At 42.7% G+C, this 19,636-nt stretch overlaps 1 protein-coding gene across 1 annotated transcript in view; it reads right to left on the bottom strand.

Moving 5' to 3' along the window:
• Positions 1-19,636, bottom strand: part of ARHGAP20 (Rho GTPase activating protein 20) — a 51,577-nt gene that overhangs the window by 3,286 nt on the left and 28,655 nt on the right. The window contains exons 6-13 of the mRNA XM_026035053.1: positions 17,767-17,844; positions 14,705-14,771; positions 12,582-12,764; positions 7,508-7,686; positions 4,406-4,567; positions 2,862-2,971; positions 1,722-1,911; positions 336-450 (exon numbers count right to left, since the gene is read on the bottom strand). Coding sequence (XP_025890838.1) covers positions 336-450; positions 1,722-1,911; positions 2,862-2,971; positions 4,406-4,567; positions 7,508-7,686; positions 12,582-12,764; positions 14,705-14,771; positions 17,767-17,844 — 1,084 coding nt within the window. The remainder of the gene's footprint in view (positions 1-335; positions 451-1,721; positions 1,912-2,861; positions 2,972-4,405; positions 4,568-7,507; positions 7,687-12,581; positions 12,765-14,704; positions 14,772-17,766; positions 17,845-19,636) is intronic.

Below are 19,636 nucleotides of genomic sequence, written 5' to 3'. Positions count from 1 at the left end.
TCTTTCTTTCTTTCTTTCTTTCTTTCTTTCTTTCTTTCTTTCTTTCTTTCTTTCTTTCTTTCTTTCTTTCTTTCTTTCTTTCTTTCTTTCTTTCTCTCTTTCTTTCTTTCTCTCTCTCTCTCTCTCTCTCTCTCTCTTTCTTTCTTCTTTCAATCATTCATTTTCTTTTTTACTTCCTTTTATTTATGAAGAAAACAGCAAGAAGTGCTTATTTTGCTATACAACATGAAGGAGAAAGAGCGTCCTTTCATAGAATATTCCTGATCTTTTGTGCGGCCAGGTTTAGCTGATTAATTTGTGTGTAAATTAATGAATGAAACATCAATCTATATTACCTGAGCCATTCTCTCTGTTCTTGCATGTCATAAGTATTTCTCCAAAGAGGGAGGTAATTTCCTCTCCAAATATCCTGCAGCAATTCTCAGTGAGGAACTGCACCAGACTAGAAACCTGCAAGAAAGCAAAGGGAGAGAGATGTTCCATCAGATCTTCCATTATTATGTCCAGAATAAACCTGCTATATAGATTAGTGATACAGAGCATAGGTGAGTGTGATCTCCTGCAAGCTCAGGAATGTCTTCCACACAGTGGGAGTCAGAAGAGTGAGATGGCTTCTCCTGCAACACCTGAGGGACCTGCACTTGGGTGCTGCTCSTTTTGCAAGAACTATCGTTCCTGTGATAACTTGCAGAGTGGCAGCACATCCTCCATGGGAGCCAAAGGTGAGTTTATTATCCCTGCTGGTATTTTCTGCTCTGACCACAGTGGAAACTCCTTACTCTGCTCTTACTATCCAATGAGACCTTCCCCAGTTTCCCAGTTCACTGGCTGCTCTGTGCTGTCCTTTCTGACCATGCTGTCCGGCAGCAGCCTGGCTTCCTAACACCATGAACCTCCTCACTATTGAGAGAAGGGGATAGACAGCCAGCTGGCTGGTTTTTGTGGTTGGTCATCCTGGCAAGAAATCCACAGGGTGGTGACACAAGCTGTCCTCACCTCCCACTGTTCCTCCCAGTGAGGAACCCCTCTCTAGGCATCCAAACCCTAGGAGAATGGCCAGGCCCAACACTCGCCATGAAAGGAAGGTAGGGCTACTATGGATAAATTTGTTCCCTGTATAGGCAGTGTCACCAGTTTTGCCATGGTAAGGTTTTATCTTGCCCCTTGCCTTCTCACTGGTGGGAAATAAGATGTAATAGCTGTATTTTTCTAATCAGCATTTGACTATCTTTCTTGTTACACCCTGTCTCTAGAATTATCTTTACCAGGTGTTTCCAAATCACAGCAAATTCCATCTTCTTCTTCAGGAGAGTTGCTGCTGGATGGTATTTGTCCTTTCTTATTTCCTTCCCTGCTGCCTTTTGCAGAACTCTGTCTCACCTATGTCCCTTGGGATCCTTGACTAGTGTGCAAATACTGATGGCCTCCTTGTATACATCTTTTCCTTTTTGGATCTGTCCTTTTTAAAGGCTGCAATAATTGGAGATCTCTTCTATGACAGAAGGTTTTCTCTAGTGCATTGGGCATTTCTGTTCTGATCTCTCTTCCCTTCTCCCAGGAGAGATTTAATTATCAGTGAGTATTTTTGGGGCCCTGCTAAGAGATGTACTGTTCTGCAAAGATACTGGTTGATATTTGTAACCATCAGTCTGCTTGGGCAGAAAGAAATTATTTTTCCTTTTTTTTTTCTTTTCTTTTAACTACATCACAGTTTCTCTCACCTTTTTTGTGAATTCACTTTCTGAATCAGGAGTGGAGGAAACAGGAGGCCAGAGCAGGCTAGGTGCAATGCAGATAGCCAGATTAAACGCGTTCATCTGGTTCTCTTCAGATCGCATCTCTATCCCGTGCAGTACTCCAAAGATGTAACGTAACAGAACCACATTAGCTCTGGGGAGCTGCTCTATTAACCTGAAAACATCAAACATAAGTCCTCAAATTAATGACCAAACTAAATAAAAAGCCTGAAGATAGCAAATACACAAGTCAGAAGTAATGAAAATACAGGAATAGGGTAACATGGTCTACTGATTAAAGCAGGGAATATGTCATGGAAGGTGTTCTTGCCCAACTGTTTTCCCTCACTATGACATATTTCTGTACAGTTTCCTAAGATGACAAAAATACATTAGGAAACTATTAAGATCACACTTTGTCAAACTAATGCGCCAAGTAGGATGTATAAAATTAAGCTGTATTTCTCCTCAGTTGCCTGGTAATTCAGTGTTCACTTGACCAAACAGTTTTCGCTACATACCATCTAGCTGGTGTAAGTATGTACACATGTAAGTATGCGTGAGGTCAGCTAGTTCGTTCTCCTGTTTGTGCACAAAACTCTGTTTCTTACGATATAAACTTTGCCCACTCTCTCTTTTATGTCACCTGCAAGGGTGGAGGTTTCCCTTGTCACTGTGTTCGAGTGTTTCATTCCATCTTGGCTTTGAAATGGTCACTAGAATTTGAGATGAATGAGGGGGAAAATGTGAGGAAGTGACTCCAGCTACCCTTTCCCCCAGGAAACCAAGTTCCTTGTGGATGATTTTGCTTTATTTCTGGCACCTGGTAGAAATCTAGATCCTGGACAGTATGATTATAAATATTATAAATATTTTCTTAGGAAAGGACATGATTACCCCTATTTACTGGCATTCACAGAGTATGAAGGCAGAAATCATGACAAAAGAGAATCAGAAAATTTCCTCATACAAGAAATGGATATACAAGGATATTTTACATATCTATTTAAATGTTCTGTTTTTTTTTTAAATTACAGATTGTAAATTGAATGTTTGTGATTCTGTATTGGGATATATATATATATATATATAGGAGGAGAATATAGAGAACACAACTAACTCTACCTTTGGATGTTTTTTATTTTCTCTTCATTATTCCCTTGATCCATCACGGAGATCCACTTATCACAGAGTTGGGATGACAAAATGCTGCCTGGGATGTTGCGTAGAAAATCCTTATCCAGAGAAAAGAAGAACAAAATATGTAAGCAGCTGTTCCGGAGTGTCGGAGGAAATAGGAAAAGCTATGCAGATTGAAGGGGATGTACTGATGGGATAGCACAAGCTGACAAGCATTTTGATCCACAAAGCAACCAAAATAAGCAGAAAATCATTTCAAATAAGGAAGTCTTTTGGATTAGGTTTAAAGCGAATATCTTCCTGCTTTGTCCTCACCCTTTCCTGTCTAAACTGAGGTATTTGGATACTTAATCTGGAATCATTGAACCCAAAAATATGCAGTGGAGCCAGTTATTTTGATGTTGCATAATGTCTGTTTTTATACATTGCCAACATCATCTGTAGTCACCGTTTCTCCTCCTCAGCTGGCAAACTTCAACAGCACCCAACCACAACCCCTCGAGGAGAAGACAGGCATTCCTTCTTCCACTGACAGCTGATCTTTTTGGTAATGGAGTATTTATACTGGTCAGGGAGAGTTTCCCTGCTCCTGTCTCCCAGTGCTTCAGCCATTAGTGGGTAGAGTTTGAAAATGGGAAGAAGCTGAAACACCAAAGAGGTTGGGTGAGGGAAGCCACGGTGAGCATGAGTAACATTCACTACTACATGGTAACTGTCTACGTGCTCCTCTGTGTGGCCAACACTAAGCAGTACCCCTCAGTGAAGCTGTTYTCATGGGATGGGTATTGCACATTAGCAGTTCGCCTTGTGTAGCTGACCTGCCCTAAACCCACCTGTAGGAACATGTACGTGTGTCACGGAACGAGAGTCTYACCAATGAAGACCCCTCACATGACAGCAAGAGGAATGACTTTCTGTGATTAAAAAAATCCCACCCCAGCAGAGCTTGCTTAAAAAAAAAAAAAAGTGGACTAAAATATCTTTTAAGCAAAATTTACAGGCAATCAAGATGCACTGCAATAAAATCTGAAGAGAAATATACTGATCGTCCTCCTGGACTGATGTCTTCCTAAAGGTTTATGATATTTTATGCACAGGAACATTATCATGAACATAAAAATCTGTAAGAAAAGATAATTCATGGAAAAGTTAATCCAAATATTTTGGAAAACTTCAGGCAAGGGCCTGTAGTATAAGGCATTATTGTTGAATAAGAGAAGAGGCCTGAAAAACTTTCTTTCTAGTTTTTATTGACTTTAAGTAGGTATAAGGAGACCTCAGGAAAGCTGACACAAAAACAAAATCCCTAATTCCTAATGAAGACAGTAAGATGGTTAGTTCTCCTTCCCATCCTAATTTAGTGGTAATCTCTTTCTAGGATCCTCATAATTTCAGTATGTCAGCCCATTCTTCTTAATTTATTCTACCAGTTCCTCTCTGGACCTGTCCATGGGTAAATACCCAACTCATTGGTACCTGAAATCTGTGCTTTTCCCACCCAAAGCGGGAAGTGAATGTTCTCCACATACCTTAAACAAAGATGCTGTCACAAATATGGATTCACAGGCTAAGTCCACTTCAGCTCCTGAATCAAGCTTCTCCTTGAGTTCCTTGCAGGTTTTTGCACTTCCTGAGCGCCTGAAGATACCCTCAGTGGAAGGGCCCTCTTGGTAAAGCAGGGAAAGCATGTCCTAAACAAAATTGAACAGGCACAAAACCTCTCTCAGAACAAGTTTAATTTTCCAGAGCCATTAAAAATGTGGTTTCATCATTTCTGTCACAGGTGAAAACCTCTGAGTCCTAAAATTCACAAATCAAATGCATGTCAAGTCGCACTCTCCAGGCCATGCCAAATCTAACATTAAGCTACTGATTTTGGCAAACATCCCTTCAGAAATCCTTTGTTATCAGTGCTCAGCACTAACCCAGTCACGATCTCTTCCAGGTACTGTGCAAGTATTAGCCAAGTCATTAAAACCTACGAACCCAGTGGCAGAAGGAGAGGCAAGCAGCCTGCTTAGTGCCGTGCCCTGCATCCGGCAGCTCCTGCTTCACGGGATGCTGAAAAAATCCTCAGTACTCATCCGTGTGCTCAACATGATCACAGACCCCAGACCAATGCTTCTTTTCCAATTGATTGGTCTGCAGTCTGAAAACTGAGAGTTTATCCAAGTTTATGCCAAGTGCTTCTTTTCTTAGTATCTATCTGTATTTCTACATCAGATCAGAGTCGGATTTTACCCCCCTTTGCTTCCAGGAGTAATACTGCACTCCACAAGCAGTTCAGAGCTCCTGTAGGGCCATCTCTGGGGCAGGGAGGTGACCCAGAGGGAGACAGAACTTGGCTTTCAGCTCCTCTGAAGTCAATGAGACTGCACAGGTGTAAACAGGTAGACAGCTCTTAGCATGAGRTATTTAAGAGAAGGGTAAACAAGCAGATTTCTCCTATCTCCCTATTTTTAAAATCGCAGAAGGACCTGATTTCTTCTGATAAATGGGAGAACAGAAAAGGAAATGCTGAAATAAGCATTCCTGATGTGTTTCTCCTTCAGCTTCTCCTGAAGTGTTATGTACATGATATTTTCCAGCTGCTTAATTCTCTGCAGTTGCCCTTTGAGTTSTTATATATGCTGATCACCCCACAGAGGCTCTCCACAGGAGCAGTCACTCCAAGCAACACGGCATTTGTCATGTTTGCCTCTTCCTGGGGGGAAGCGTGTGCAGACRGAGTATCTATAATTATGTGCACATACACTGTGGTCCCTGGACCAACTTATCTAACGAGATGGCAAGAAATGGGATGCTGAGGGAGAGTCTGTCTTCATTAAACCAAGTTATTCTACCAGTAATAGCTAAGCAATAGCTACCAGCAATAGCTAAAGCTTTTGGCTGCTTTCAGAGCCTCGGCTATCAGGTAGGTCTCCTGACACAYGGCGATGCAGAGATAATGAAATATATGTATTTTTAATATACTTCTTCAGTGTTTCTCGCTTGCTTTTGCAGCATCCCAGGTATATGCAGCTACTCCAGAAGAGCACCACTCACAACGACAGCATTTGGGTCAGCATGTCTATTTTCTTTGCAGAGATTTATAAACCCTACTGTCAAAAATGGGCTGAAACCCACGGCGTGAGATCTCAGCACATGATTGAACACTTTAAAGATATATTTTGAAGAAAAAGAGGGAAGCCCCTCCTAAAGTAGTAAATTCAAAGAAATTATATAAAGTTAATGGTCTAAGATATTTCAGCATRGCAATGGCTAAAAGAGAGTTCTTTAATTGTGAAAGCAAGTTTGAGGTTCTTAAGCAGAAATATCAAACATGCCTGCAGYATTCAGCCTTGATATTTTCCTTCTCTGTGGGCAAATCCCACACAGTAGCTCACGTGCAGTATTCCACTCTCCAGAGATGCGGCATGAAATTAGAAGCAAATTATATTTTGTGGTATAAACACAGTGTTTAGGATGAACTACTGAGTTGTAATCCTGTGCTTAAGATCTTTACTTAAAAAAAAAAGATTTCCTGATGTTTAAATTCTGAACGTATTTGCATATTACAGCATTGGTTCATCTCTCAAAGAAAGAGAGAGATATTGAGAAACCAGGTTCTTACAGAATCCACCTCTGCAGGGCTTACTTAAATAACCTACACAATAAAAATGCACACTTTCTCAAAAAAAGCATATCCCTATTAAAGTAAGGTATGGTCAATATTCAGGCAAAGATAAAGCAGCCTATCAAGCTCAAGCTGAGAGACAATTTTTTTTTTCTTTTTACCTATAAATTGATGTAACCCCACTGATCTCAGTGRAGCCCTGACAAGTTATTGCAGCTGAAAGCCAAATGCCTGGGGCTCGGGACAAGTTCCACAGGGCTCCCACCAGGCCCTATTCCCTCCCACTGAGTAAATAYTTCTGTTGGGGCATCAACAAGAAGACAGTCCTCAGGACAGGTTCCTGACCAGAAACTCCACACATCTRCTTTATGTATCCCTAGTAATGGGCTCTAGGGCAACCCTTCCTGTGTCCCTAGGGGAAAGGAGCGTTGAGAGACTCCCAGCATTGAGAGCTTTCTTAGAACAGGATGAACGACTGTTGAGGCCTCCAGCCAACCCAACCAGCTGTGATGTCAGATCAAAAATAAGGAGCCAGAGTGGTTCCTTGCCCTGGATCATTCCAAGGTGGCTGGACATCATCTGCTTCAGGGAAGGTGGCATTTGTTTGAAAGTTTGGGTTGTCTATATGGGACAGTAGATGCCATTTTTCTTAAAATATGAGGTTTTGCAGTGATCTTGGGAGTGGTTTGTGTGAAAAACATGTGAGAACGTGGAKTTTTTTTATACTGCATAAGGAAGGATTAGAGAACCAGTCTTATAGCATGGTCTATAAAGAAGAAAAATCCCTGAGCAGCAGCCTGATTCCATACAATTTGCAAGCTATGTCATATTAACCAGGCCTGACCACAGCACATGTTAAAAATCAAAGTTCTTGCTGAGAACCACAACTGAGGTTTCCTTCTGGTTTCTCTATTTGGGTAACTTCAGTGTCCCATTTAAACAGCATCCCATGTTCTCATTTACTACGCAAAGAAATTCCAGCACTTTAAGAGCCTGCCCAGAGTCTGGGACTCACCAAGAGAGGTTTGGGCAGGTTGTCATCCTCACAGATGGCTGTTAGCAAGAGGCCAAAGAGCTTCCCAGGAGCAGCAGATGTTGAGGAGAGAGGTGCGTTGTCCAAGTGAGTGCCTGGGCCACGCCAAAAAGCCCAATTTATGATAGATCTTTTCCTTTTAAACGACTTTTGGCTTAARTCTGGGAAAAGAGAGAGGTGTTTATTAGCAGAAATGCATTTCAAATCTAATTCCACTGTTTGTTTTGTAGTGGTCGCTATGGTTTCAAAGGGAAGATGTCATGAACTCAACCAGCTCCTTGGCGCTGGGCTCACTCAAGTCCCGCACGTGGACACCTGTGTGTGTGCAGGGAACGCGCCGCCTCGCTCACGCTCTTAAGAGGATCACAAGGATCTGCACTGCACCACGAGACCAAGGGATGTAGGTAAGTACAGGACGCAAAACCTCAGCCTGCTGACTTTGCATGGGGCTGTACTCAAYGACTCACTTCCCATCCAGAGGCACAAAGCCACCGATCTTTGGAAAAACTAATAAATAAATCCCATCGYCCTCACCTTGGTTCGCTGTCTGGAGGTATCTAGTTCCCCTGGCAGTGTGGGAGAGCACCAGCTCTTTCCACAAGAGAATCCACTAATGGGGCAAGACCAGGAGCACTTGCTGCCCTTGCTCTCTTCTCTGCAGAGCAAGGCTGTCATCAGCGCTCTTGCTCCCAGCATTGGCTGACCATTGCTCAGAGAGGGTCCCTGCCCTTTATTCCGTGTCTTCCAGGTGGCATTTCAGCATGGTGACAACACATGGATGTCCCACGGCTGTCTTCCCTCRGATTTCATGAGATATTATAATAGTGAAGGTGCTGTACAGCACTACTGAAAATGGTCTTATTTGCAACACAGAGAGAAAGAAGGACTGGTAATAGGATGMAGAAAGGGGGTTCTTTCCATCACATTCCACAACATCAGGCAGTGCAAAYGTTCACCTAACAGCATGGGGTGCTGGGATCGGTGATAGTGCTTGTGAAGAAAACACCAAATGGGAAAAATATTCCAAATCTATTTTTTTCCCTTTCTAGATGTCTTCAAAACCACTCAGCTTTGATTCAGTTGCTCAGTTATCCTGTGCACATTTCTACTATATCTGATTCTTTCACCTGGTCAAACACTCTGTCTTCTACCATCTTGAGGAACAGAGTGCAACAATAGAAATGAGGATTGCAGTGTAAAATTAKGTTTTTATCTTCTGTACTTTACCACATGTCTTTTAGCACAGCGATTCTTGTAATACATTGTGCCATTCTAGGTAATCATGTTCCCTTTGGGAGTGGGTGGAAGTCTTTTCATTACAGGTTTACAGTATGAAGTTACAGTTTAGCATCTGAGTGCTAAAGGCTAATGAAAAAATCTTGGGCTTTACTTAGTATGTCATGTTTTGGAAGAACACRGCTAACCTATAACTTTTGAAACCACAGTTTTTCTTACAGACGAACAGGCTTTTAGCATGTGATCAGGGTTTACTTCACTTGGAGTGCTGTTCACACAATGGTAAATACATATCTGTGTTCAGTTTTGGCAACGCTATAGATCTCAGTGAAAGTAAAATTTATGGCAAAATGCTATTCTGGGGAATAAAGAATAGGAGGAATGGGGAAAAAAAGGCTCTCAGAATTGAAAGATTTATTAGCCTCTCATTGTGTTCCAGTCTTAAGAGCCAAGGCTCAAATTAAGAGTGTAAGCAATGGGTAATTTTGATCAAAGGCAGCTCTTTTTTTGAGGGAAATCTATATCAGGATTTTTTAACATAGCAGAATAGAAACCAGCAACTAACATAAAGCAGTGAAATGCCTTATCACTTAACAGATCACTGAATAACGGGAAAACTCATCCTCTCCATATGAAAAGGCCATAAAAAGATAGGAAAGTCATTTCTGTGCCACATGAAGCAAAAAAAGTTTGGAGATACAGAGCAGATGAGAGGGGGAAGACRTACACTCTCTTCTTGAAGCCATGCAAAGTTACAATATTGTCCAGTCTCCATCCAGCCATGACCAAGGAGATGATTGCTGTGCAGAGGACAGCRCTTCCATACCGTAATAGCAGTGTTGCCTTCAGGGCTTTGCTCCTGTGGATTATTCCTGGCCCGAACCAGAAAAAAAGCAATATTGCTTTGGTTGCAGATCAGGATCAGAGCTCATAACAGTGGCCCGAGAGTGACTCTCATCTGCCCTGGGATCAGTTCTGCTTGTATTTTATAAGCAGGTAATTTCTATTCATAGATAATGTCCTGTATGTGCACAGTTCATGTGAGTGGATAGCTCCTCTCTCTTCTCACAAAATGTCCAGACTCTTCTAAATCTCATATCAGAGCATCCTTTCTGACCAAATCCTTACTAGACGAACAACTTTAATGATCTCCTTTCTGTATTGAGACTAAATTGTTAAAAATTTACTTTTTCTTTTAATGGATGTTAAAGTAACGACCTGATGATAGCCTAGCCACTGGCAGCAGTCTGTTCTTTCMAGTTAAAGTGCAAGCAATATCTGCCATGTTTTTCACACACGTGCTAATGAGCACTACTGAATGGCTGTGTTAATTGAGAGGAGGCCAAAAGGCTGCRAAAGAGTCAACAGAAGCATTTCAGTACTTCCACACAGTAAATCCTTCTGTACYTTTTTAACCATCCTGCCAGGACATCTGATGCAAATGCAATAGTGTAGTTGGTGTCTAGGTGTCTGTTGTACGGAGGAAGGGGCCAAGCTCTTCTCAGTGGTGGCCAGTGACAGGACAAGGGRCAATGGGTAYAAGCTGAAACCCRGGCAGTTCCATCTGCATGTGAGGAAGAACTTCTTTSYTGTGAGGGTGCCAGAGCCCTGGAAGAGGCTGCCCAGGGAGRCTGTGGAGTCTCCTTCTCYGGAGATCTTCCAAASCCGCCTGGCTGCCACCCTGTGCCCYGTGCTCTGGGTGTCCCTGCTGGAGCAGGGGGTTGCACTGGGTGATCTCTAGAGGTCCCTTCCAACCTTAAGCATTCTGTGTCCACACAGCAATTTACTCCACATGACAGGCAGTTGTCACCTGTGTCTGCCTGTCAGCACCTACAGCACTGTCTAATCACAGTGCAGCAGGGGCAGCTATGTCCCTAAAAGACAGGGTCTGCAGGAGGGTGATACCAGTGTCACGGGTTATGGCAAAGCCCTGGGAGAAGAAGAGCTGGCTGGCTGGCACAGGAACAGTTTGGCCACACAAATGTTTGGTCCTTGTCACGGCAACACGYTCTTAAAAATTTTACACTTCTAAGCCTGCAAACTGAAAATATTATGTCTTGATTCAGGTGACAATAAGAGACAGCTACGAACATCAGCTGAGAGAATTTAGTAGAATTTAGTGGAGACTGTTCAAGCTCTGCTTCCAACTTCATGATTTTATCACATTTTAAGGAAAAATAAATAAAAGAATCTTAGTGTGCAGATCCTATAAGGACATGAGCCACTAGAGCATCAGTCACTTCATGATGAGCAGATAATCCCTCTTTCTTCTCAGTTTGGGATAGGTTTCTCCAGGAGGGAGGGCAGGTTACGCAGCACATCTGGCAGCGAAATGTGGGGTCACCGACTCTTCCCCTACACATTTGCCTCATATGTGCTGTTGTGCCTAGCAGTTACCTAACAACAACACAGACTTGGGCTTGCTGATGTGAACAGGAGCCTAAAATCAAATCACAGCCCTGACTTGTACATCTCCATTTTCCAAAACGAAAATAGCAAACGAGCAAAACGAGCAGAGACGTATGCAATGTACTGGCTTACAAGCAGCCAGACCTACRCATCCCTTTAAAAGGTTTTATCCACCAAGGATGAAAGTAGAAAAAAAATGAATGGATTAATAGGTTCTTTTCTTGCCACTTAGCCTAGTTCTTGTGGATCACCAGCATGCTGCCCCAAGCAGCCAGGCTTTCCCTCCTGCAGTTCGCACCGCACAGCACATCTGCATTAGAGCTTTACAGGCCTGATTTGCATTTCTATTTTCTCTTGCCAGTCAATGTCAGCTGCCAAGCAGGGCCTGTAAACCTAATTACACCCCTTTGCTAGATTGCCTCATACTTAAAATATGCCATGAAGTAATGGATGATGCACATTACTGGGGAAGGGGGGCATGAAGGGGTTTGGAAAGGACATCAATTTCTATAAAATGTAATCAGTTTCCGGAATAATTTGTAAGAGGCACTGATGGAGCCTTTCTATATTTGATTTTTAAGAACATTACAAATGGATTCTATTGATTCATTGCCTGAGATCTTTGCTATTGGGGAGGCCTAGGATAACAGAGTGTGCATATGTTATTTTTATTATCATACAGTCATTAACGGTGAAGTGTGGCAGGGTTCCTAGCTGAGCATAGTGTGTTAGTGTGCAAAGTTCAATAACAACACGCCATGGGAGGCATCCTCGCCCTGTAGTTTACAGTCTAAGGCCCCAATCTGGTGAAGATCAGCTTTTTTGCTTTACCCATGAGCAGTGAACGGCCATTGTGTCACTGATACAGGAATGCAAAACAGACAGCAGGTGCTCGTATTTTTGCAGGATTAAGGCCAAAGGCAGGAGAAAGTATCAGCCTCATCTTAGCCAAAGGGGAACTGAARCAAAAGAGTCATATTTGTTCAGTTCATCAAGGTCCACCAAACACGTGTGGAGGCTTTGCCATGAGTGCCAGTGTGTGCAGACACCAGGACCTCGTTGAGATACAGAACACTGAGAAACAGCACAGGGAACCAGTAAAGGATGCAGCAGCATCAAGCTTTAAGTCCTGACGTGTAAAATCATCTTGCAACAGAACAAGGGCTGCAGAGAGAAGCGAAAAAAATCTCAGGGAAGAGAACTAGTCCTTCTCTGCTGGTTTGGCAACTGCCATTTGCATCTAACAGCCCCTCAAACCGGGAAGAGCCACCCTGCGAAATCCCCTGGAAAKCAGAACAGCGCATCCCCGGGCTCCTCTTCCCTTCCCTCCCCGCGGGCCCACGTGTGCCTTGTGCGGGGACGCGGTGGGGATGCGGTGGGGACGGAGAAGGGGCGAGCGCGAGGGACGCACCGCTCAGCTGCTGGCCCGGGGCCCGGCGGCTCGGCTTCAGCACGAACTGGCACTGCAGCTCCTGGGGCAGCTGCTCCGTGAGGAAGGAGCCCTGCAGCTGCCGCGGGCACGCGCACGGCTTGGATCCGTGGGGCATCGCGTCGCGGAGGTGGCTCATCTTAATTCCAAAGGGGTACTCGTGTCCTGTGCAAAGAGAAAGCGGCACCGTCTGCGGGGGGATTGACTGGGGGGCTTGGAAAATGCCATCTACCTCGGGGGGAAAAGCAGGTTTCACAGGGCATTTTCTCAGCAGCCTCAGAAGTGGGGCTTTTATGTGTATTTACACTGGCATAAATCCTACACTGAGTTACCGTGTTCAGAGTTGTTCAACGGGAGTAAAGGAAAAATCAGACCCATTACAGCTGTATCACATAGAAGTCCCTCAGAAAGATTCAAGTGACTATTTCTGAATTCAGTGTTTATTTGTTCTACTGTTTTACTTTCAGGGCTCAAAGTTTAGGTCCTGGCTGCCTGTACGGTTCTCTCAAGAAATGAGATTTTTGTCATTTTTCTGCTGAGCATGCAAAAAATCCAGCATGAGCGTGATCTCCCCACTCTGTCCACGGTAAGTCACGGCAATAGTCAACCACGTAGTCAAAATAGATGAAAGAGAAGTTCCTGTCTGAGGYTGAAACAGGAAGGAAACGCTATCACAAGGCTAATGCCAACAAACTATGGTCTGCATTAGCAAGCTTCTTAAGGAAYTTGTACAGAGGCAATTAGCTTCTGGAGAAGCTTTCAAAAATGCCACCAGAAAGATGGACCTGTTTGTTTCGGAYCTGTCCACAGACATTGCCATTAAAATAGCTCTATTCTGACTGAGGTTTTAGTTAACTTACCTTGCCTTCAAATGAACATCGATAATSGAAGATTCATTATTAGACATTAGAAGTAGTGTGAAGCTGAAACAGGCAAATTTGTATTCCAATGTGCCCCTAGGATAAAAGCTAGGGCCATATCCCATAAACCTTGTGTGATACCCAGTGCAGCATCATTTCAATACCAGACTCTCCTTTACCAGAGATTGCAGCCTGAATTCACAGTGAGAAAGAGCCAGTCAATCAGAAAGGTCTTTCCCAATTTGGAATTCTCTGGTGCTATATTTAAAACCGCAGCTGTGGTTTTATCTGAATAAGCTACACATAATGATCTAAACCACAAAGTCTGGTACGTTTCAAAGGCAAAACAGCTTGCATTGTCTATAAGGTGCACAAGTTAGACATTTTATAAATATTAATGTTGTCTGACTCCAGCAAAGCATTTGTAGCTAAGGCTGCTTTGAGAAGGAATGCTAGGATTTACTGGAGTTAGATTTGCAGGAGGAAAACAGAAAATGCACATTTTTTTCTTGTTCTAATCATCTGTGGACTTTTATATAGCTCAAGTAATGCAGGACTTCTACAGGAAAAGGCTTTTAATAACAGAAAGGGATTTGTTCTCAATGAACTATGGGCTAAAATCAAATCACTCAATTCAATCACTCCTGAGCTTTTGGTTGGTTCTTGGTGAGGGAGATGTTTTGAAAGGCATTTTATAACGTGAATAAGCAATATTCTGCTCTTATTCAGAGAGAAACTATCAGGCTGTAAGAGAAATACAAGATTGGAAAGGACTTCCTCARTCAGTTAGGTCCAGCTGCTGAAAAACAGAATATTTTTCAAAATCATGTTGAGTTTTGTGAGGAGAAGAATGAAGCAAACAATGCAATAGAAACTTGGAAGAAATATGACATAGCTGGACTAGCTCCAAGAGAGGAGGCAAGTGAGTGGAGGTGCTGGTCCTGTAGAAAGACTGAGTCTCATGCAACTGAAAATAACAAAATTGGTGCAGCAATAAATGAACTATTTCACCTCTTASTGGATATGATACAACAGACACAATTGCTCTTCAATACAAACATAAAAAAAAAAAAAGATCAATGTCTGACTAGCTCCCTAGCAGGCAATCTGGTGGGACAGGGAAGTAAGAGAAAACCAGAAAAACGAAACAAAACAGGAAACTGCATTTGTCTGTATTTCTTGCTTTCTTCAGCAYTGAAAATTAGTGGCCAAATGCTGAAAAGTAAAACCATTTCAAGAACTTACCAATAAGAGGGTAAGGAGCGTCTTCTCTTCCGGAAATCACCCAGAGCTTGTAATCTTTTTCAGAGCCCTTTAAAAGCAAAAGTAAGAATAAGTTAGCTAGCCATTAAGAAGGACTTTACATTAGGCTTCTTGCAGTGCTAGGATAAATGGCACCTTTTCCCTGTGAGCAAAGGAATCCCCTTTCCAAACTTGCCACCACCAGAGCATCTAAATTTTCCCTGTACATGAGGGGAGGCCCAGCTGGAGCGGTGGGAATTGTGCATCATCCTCCAGCAGCAGCACCACGATGGAGATAAAAGGAAAGGCATCCCGCACGAGCCGCTCTCCAGACACAGTTGATAAATATACTGTGTAAAAAGTCAACTATTACACTTTAAATCCCTTTTCACTGACTGTGCTACAATACAGAAAATTAAAGTCTGAAAGTTTTCTGATGACATAAGGTGATAAACATCCAGAGATAGCATTTATTCCGCTCTAAAATTGAATTCTGGCTCCTTTTGAACAGATTTGCCCTCTGTCTGCATTGTCGGGACTTTCATCTGGCGTTCCCAAAGCTCCTGAGGCTCTCCCCGTCGGCTGCTGGCACGTGGAGCAGAGCCGATGCGCCCCACGCCGCCTTGGCAGCCGGCGCGGATGCTGACACCGCTCTCGGGGCCCTATTAGCACTGCTGCTAAGCGAGCTAGCGGGGGGCAGAAGGAAAATAAATAGGCTATAGACATCCCCAGAGCCTCAGGGCAGGCCGCCAGGAGCAAATAAATACAGCTGAGGAGCACAAGAAAAGGTATTTACTTTTCCTTTCAAATATATATATATATGTATGAAAGGGTTCGCTGCTCTGGAGACAGGGACAGCGGAGAGCTGGGATGCGCAGTGTCAAGCCTGGTGGATGGTGGATTGACCATCCTCCAGCTGCAAATATTGTCCATGATGGGCTTTATAAGGCCATTTGTCAGCARGAGTGTCACTGTCCCAGAAAAATCAGCAACTGCCACTTACGGAGCTGGGAAACCCCAAGCTCTTCTTTCTGTCCTGATGGATAACTGGGAACAGATGATCGATGCCATTTTGCTGAAATTAGTTCATTTTATCAGAGAGAGCACAGAGRAAAAAACTCTGATGTGTAAAAATGGAGTGAACTCAGGCAAAGTAATAGCCCCACTAATCACACAACATGTGAAATGTAGTTTTTTTAATTGCCATTGAAAAGTCAGAGTCATTCCAGTCATTCTCTCCAAACATAAAAACCACTGAGATGGCGAAACAGGAGAAGCTTCCTTGTGATTTGCACAATCCTAGGAGGGGGAGTTTGACCGATACACAGGCAACTGTTTTAATTTATTTAGGTTGCCTGATTTTATTGTGAGTCTTTGTGACGGATACGATGTGCTTCTAATAAAAAAAGGCTTTATGTCATGAAGATGCAGTGAAAAATGGAATATATATTACTTGGTCAAATAATTCATCGGGCAAGATTTTACATCTTCCAGAACACTGTTATTGCTTATTCCACTCAGAAATAGAGAGAGGAGGAAAGGGATGGCTTTGACACATACAGAAGAACGCRAAGCTGAAACCTATCTAGCTCCTCCTCCTGCTCATACCAAACAAAACATTGTTTTTTTTTCAGCACTGCCATTTTCCTCATTTTTCAGTATGTAAAATGAGGAAGTGCAAATGACACCCATGAAAAGAGCAAARCCGAAACATCATAATAAAGACTTGCAGTCTTGCAGCTGTAACATAGTGCAGTCTCTCCAATTTGCAGTGGAAATCAGAGGAGACAAATTGGAGGGCTGATCTTAGCTCGCTGGATTTTATCCTCTTCACCTCGTAGTCCCTCTATTACCTCCAGAGCTTCCTTTACTGGACAGGCTKCAGGGTCCTTAGCTGGGGGCCAGAGCTCCAGCCCTGGCATAATAWGGTACATATAAAATTTTCAAGATGGGTAGGCAGAAAAAGCTGTGCTGAGGAAATACTGGGCTAGCAGAATAGCCCCCCGGATGTAGAAAAGGCCAGCACGAAGTCGGGACAATGAATACAGGGAAATGCAAATTCTGAGGTTGCTCTGAATCTTGATGGGTGTCCCTTGAAGCCCCAGAGAAGCACAAGAGTGATGCTTGGCTATATTTGACTCTTCCATGGCAAAGGAGAGACTTGTCAGATTCCGTGTATTAAGATCAACATATGCACCGAGACCAAGACATTTAAAAAACCACTTGTTATCCAAATAGCATGCTAACAGGCCAGTTAAAAAGTTGTCATATAGGGACTTCACTGATGTGACTGTGTTGTTTAAAGCCACACCACGAAATGACAGAGGTGGAATGAGGGAGTCTGAATTCTCTTCCTGCCACTGATTCATTTTAGCACCTGTGGCGCTTCCTTTCCCGTTTTGGGGCAAAGGGTGACAGTTCAGGCAATACTTGATCTACTAGGAATCACCGTGTCCACTTGGAGCACTATCCTGTATTATACTCGCTCATCTAAAGACCTTTTACTAACACAATGGTTTCATGCCATTGGTTAAACTGGTTCTACTACTGGGCAATCACTCACTAACATTCATATCTCGTGATGCTAAAGATCCATGGATACTTAAGAGAGTTGTCTGGTTTGGGTACTCAGTAGCTATGCTTGTATATATAATTTGGAGACACAAATGATCACACATATTTGCAGGTTTTGAAATAAAGGGGAAAAAACAGTCCAAGAGGTTCCCTCTTCATTCTCAGGCATGCAGAAGGAGCTGTCACAAACCTTCACTTCTTGGGTCAAGATATCTTCTCTTAGGCGTCAGCAAAATTAATTTAACAGCAGTTTCAAACATGCCTGAACCCTTATAGGGATGAGAGGTTTATTCAAGACTTACAAAGCATTTGATGATCTCTGGAGGTCTATATTTTAAATACGCACATCTGTTTCATTTCAACAACATTGCTATGAGAAAGGTTTTCAAATAAATATGTACATATCCTAGGGCTTTGAAAAAGTACAAGAGAAAACTTCTTCCTTAAAAACAGCTATGAAAAGATTCATTAAAACTGGTGCAAATACTCACAGTAATTCCCAGCTGCTGTAGGGCCATCAGAATTACATCATTTGCTGTATCAGCATTGGTTACAGCTAGGGTCTTTGACTGTGAACAGACAAAAGGAGAAAGGAAAAGTGGTATTAAAAGCACAGATTTGCAAAGAGTACTAAAGTGCAATATCCTCACATAATTAAAGGCCCTTGTTAATTTTTCCCTTTCTTTTCTATTGAATATCTCCCTGGCAAGAAAATACCACACATAGGTTGTTCATCTCTGTATTCTTTGCCACTTTTTACATAGACCTGTCAATCCCAGGTTTGGCTTCTGACAAGGAACATTTCCTACGGAAAATCTTTATTTGAGTCAAACTGCTGCTGTTCTAGCATCCTCCAGAATGCACCCATGGGCAGTATGGAGGACACTAGAAATGCTGGGTCCTAAGCAAGTATGAGGTGACTGAGCCTGACTACCTCTACGGCATGTATCATGTTGGAATAAGAGATATTTTCCACAAAACAGTCTTTCCAGAATGAGATTTCAACACCCAATACACAGCAGCAACATTATACAAGTGCAGAGAAATGCTCTCTCTGCTGTCACACCATGTAGCTATCCAGGTCAGTGCATTTCACACATATTGTCAGCGTTCACGAACCCATCCTTGGCACAGCCGGGATGTGGCAGCACCACTGCCATCACCTTGCAGAGACAAAACACGGGATGAGGTCCAGAGTGCTCTGGGTAGTCTGGTTCTGCCAGCACCACCACACAGCTTTTGGATAGGAGCTGGTTTGTGGCCAGCTCAAGCACTGGCTGGACAAAGATATGGTTGCAAAAATGACCTAGAAGGCCCAAAGAAGAGGGGGTGGCAGAGACAGGATGTAAATATTCACTATAAGTCCCATGTCTGGTTCAATAGACCCTGCAGCAATATGTAGCACTGTTATTTTATTCTGGCCGTTGAGTGTTCAGGTGAAACAACACCATGAGGTTCTGCACTTTGAAAAGATCTGAGCTGCACCTTTGTACGAGTTCCTGACGGTAACAAGATGCCACGGCAATCAGAGGAAAGGAGTGAGAATACTGTGCATTTTGCTTCAGGATATATCCTAATGTTCATACCATGAAAAATTTAACAGTTGCCAAAAGCAATGACATCTGGCTCTCAGGAGTAGGTCAGCACATTTACATAAATTTTGCTCTTGGCTAGAATATAATAAACTGTTTAAGCCTCTTGTTCCCCCTTCCCCCATCTTCCAGAAATGAAATAATTCTCGGGCATCTCCAGCTGCTGCAGCACAGGGACTACAGTGCCATAAGAACTGCTTGGATCACAAAGTTTCCATATGCTCTCCCATTGCTTAATTTCCAATAACCGTTAGACTGCAGCACGTACTTCTGAGAAATTACATATCAGGAAACCAAATTTGGCACAGGAGCTTATTTTCTCCAAGGAAGAAAAGAGAAACAAAAAGCCTTTGGTACAATAGTGGAATACCTGTGAGTGAACATATAATTTATAGACTTTTACTCAGAAAAACCTCAGTGCACGTTGATCTGCAGTCCTTCATTTGAAGGGCACTGCTATCATCATTATTTACTATCATTTTTCTTAGCAACTTGTTATTTTTAACTACATTTATCTAAATAATGATTCCTGCAGAAAGGATGAATTGTTTAAGATTAGGTCTATGCAAGTACAGAATTCTAAGTGAATTATTGGCCAAAAACCTCCAACAAGGCCTAACTTCTGAGAAATTATCTCATTTCTTTGCAAGTGCTCTTGAGGCTTCTCAGCACAAAAAGGGAAAGAAAGAAAGAAAGAAAGAAAGAAAGAAAGAAAGAAAGAAAGAAAGAAAGAAAGAAAGAAAGAAAGAAAGAAAGAAAGAAAGAAAGA

The sequence above is a fragment of the Nothoprocta perdicaria genome, unplaced genomic scaffold (assembly GCF_003342845.1).
Source record: "Nothoprocta perdicaria isolate Ctin4 unplaced genomic scaffold, notPer1 scaffold_155, whole genome shotgun sequence".
Taxonomy (NCBI): domain Eukaryota; kingdom Metazoa; phylum Chordata; class Aves; order Tinamiformes; family Tinamidae; genus Nothoprocta; species Nothoprocta perdicaria.
Note: the sequence above shows the minus strand (reverse complement) of the source record. Positions and strands in the feature narration are given on the sequence as shown.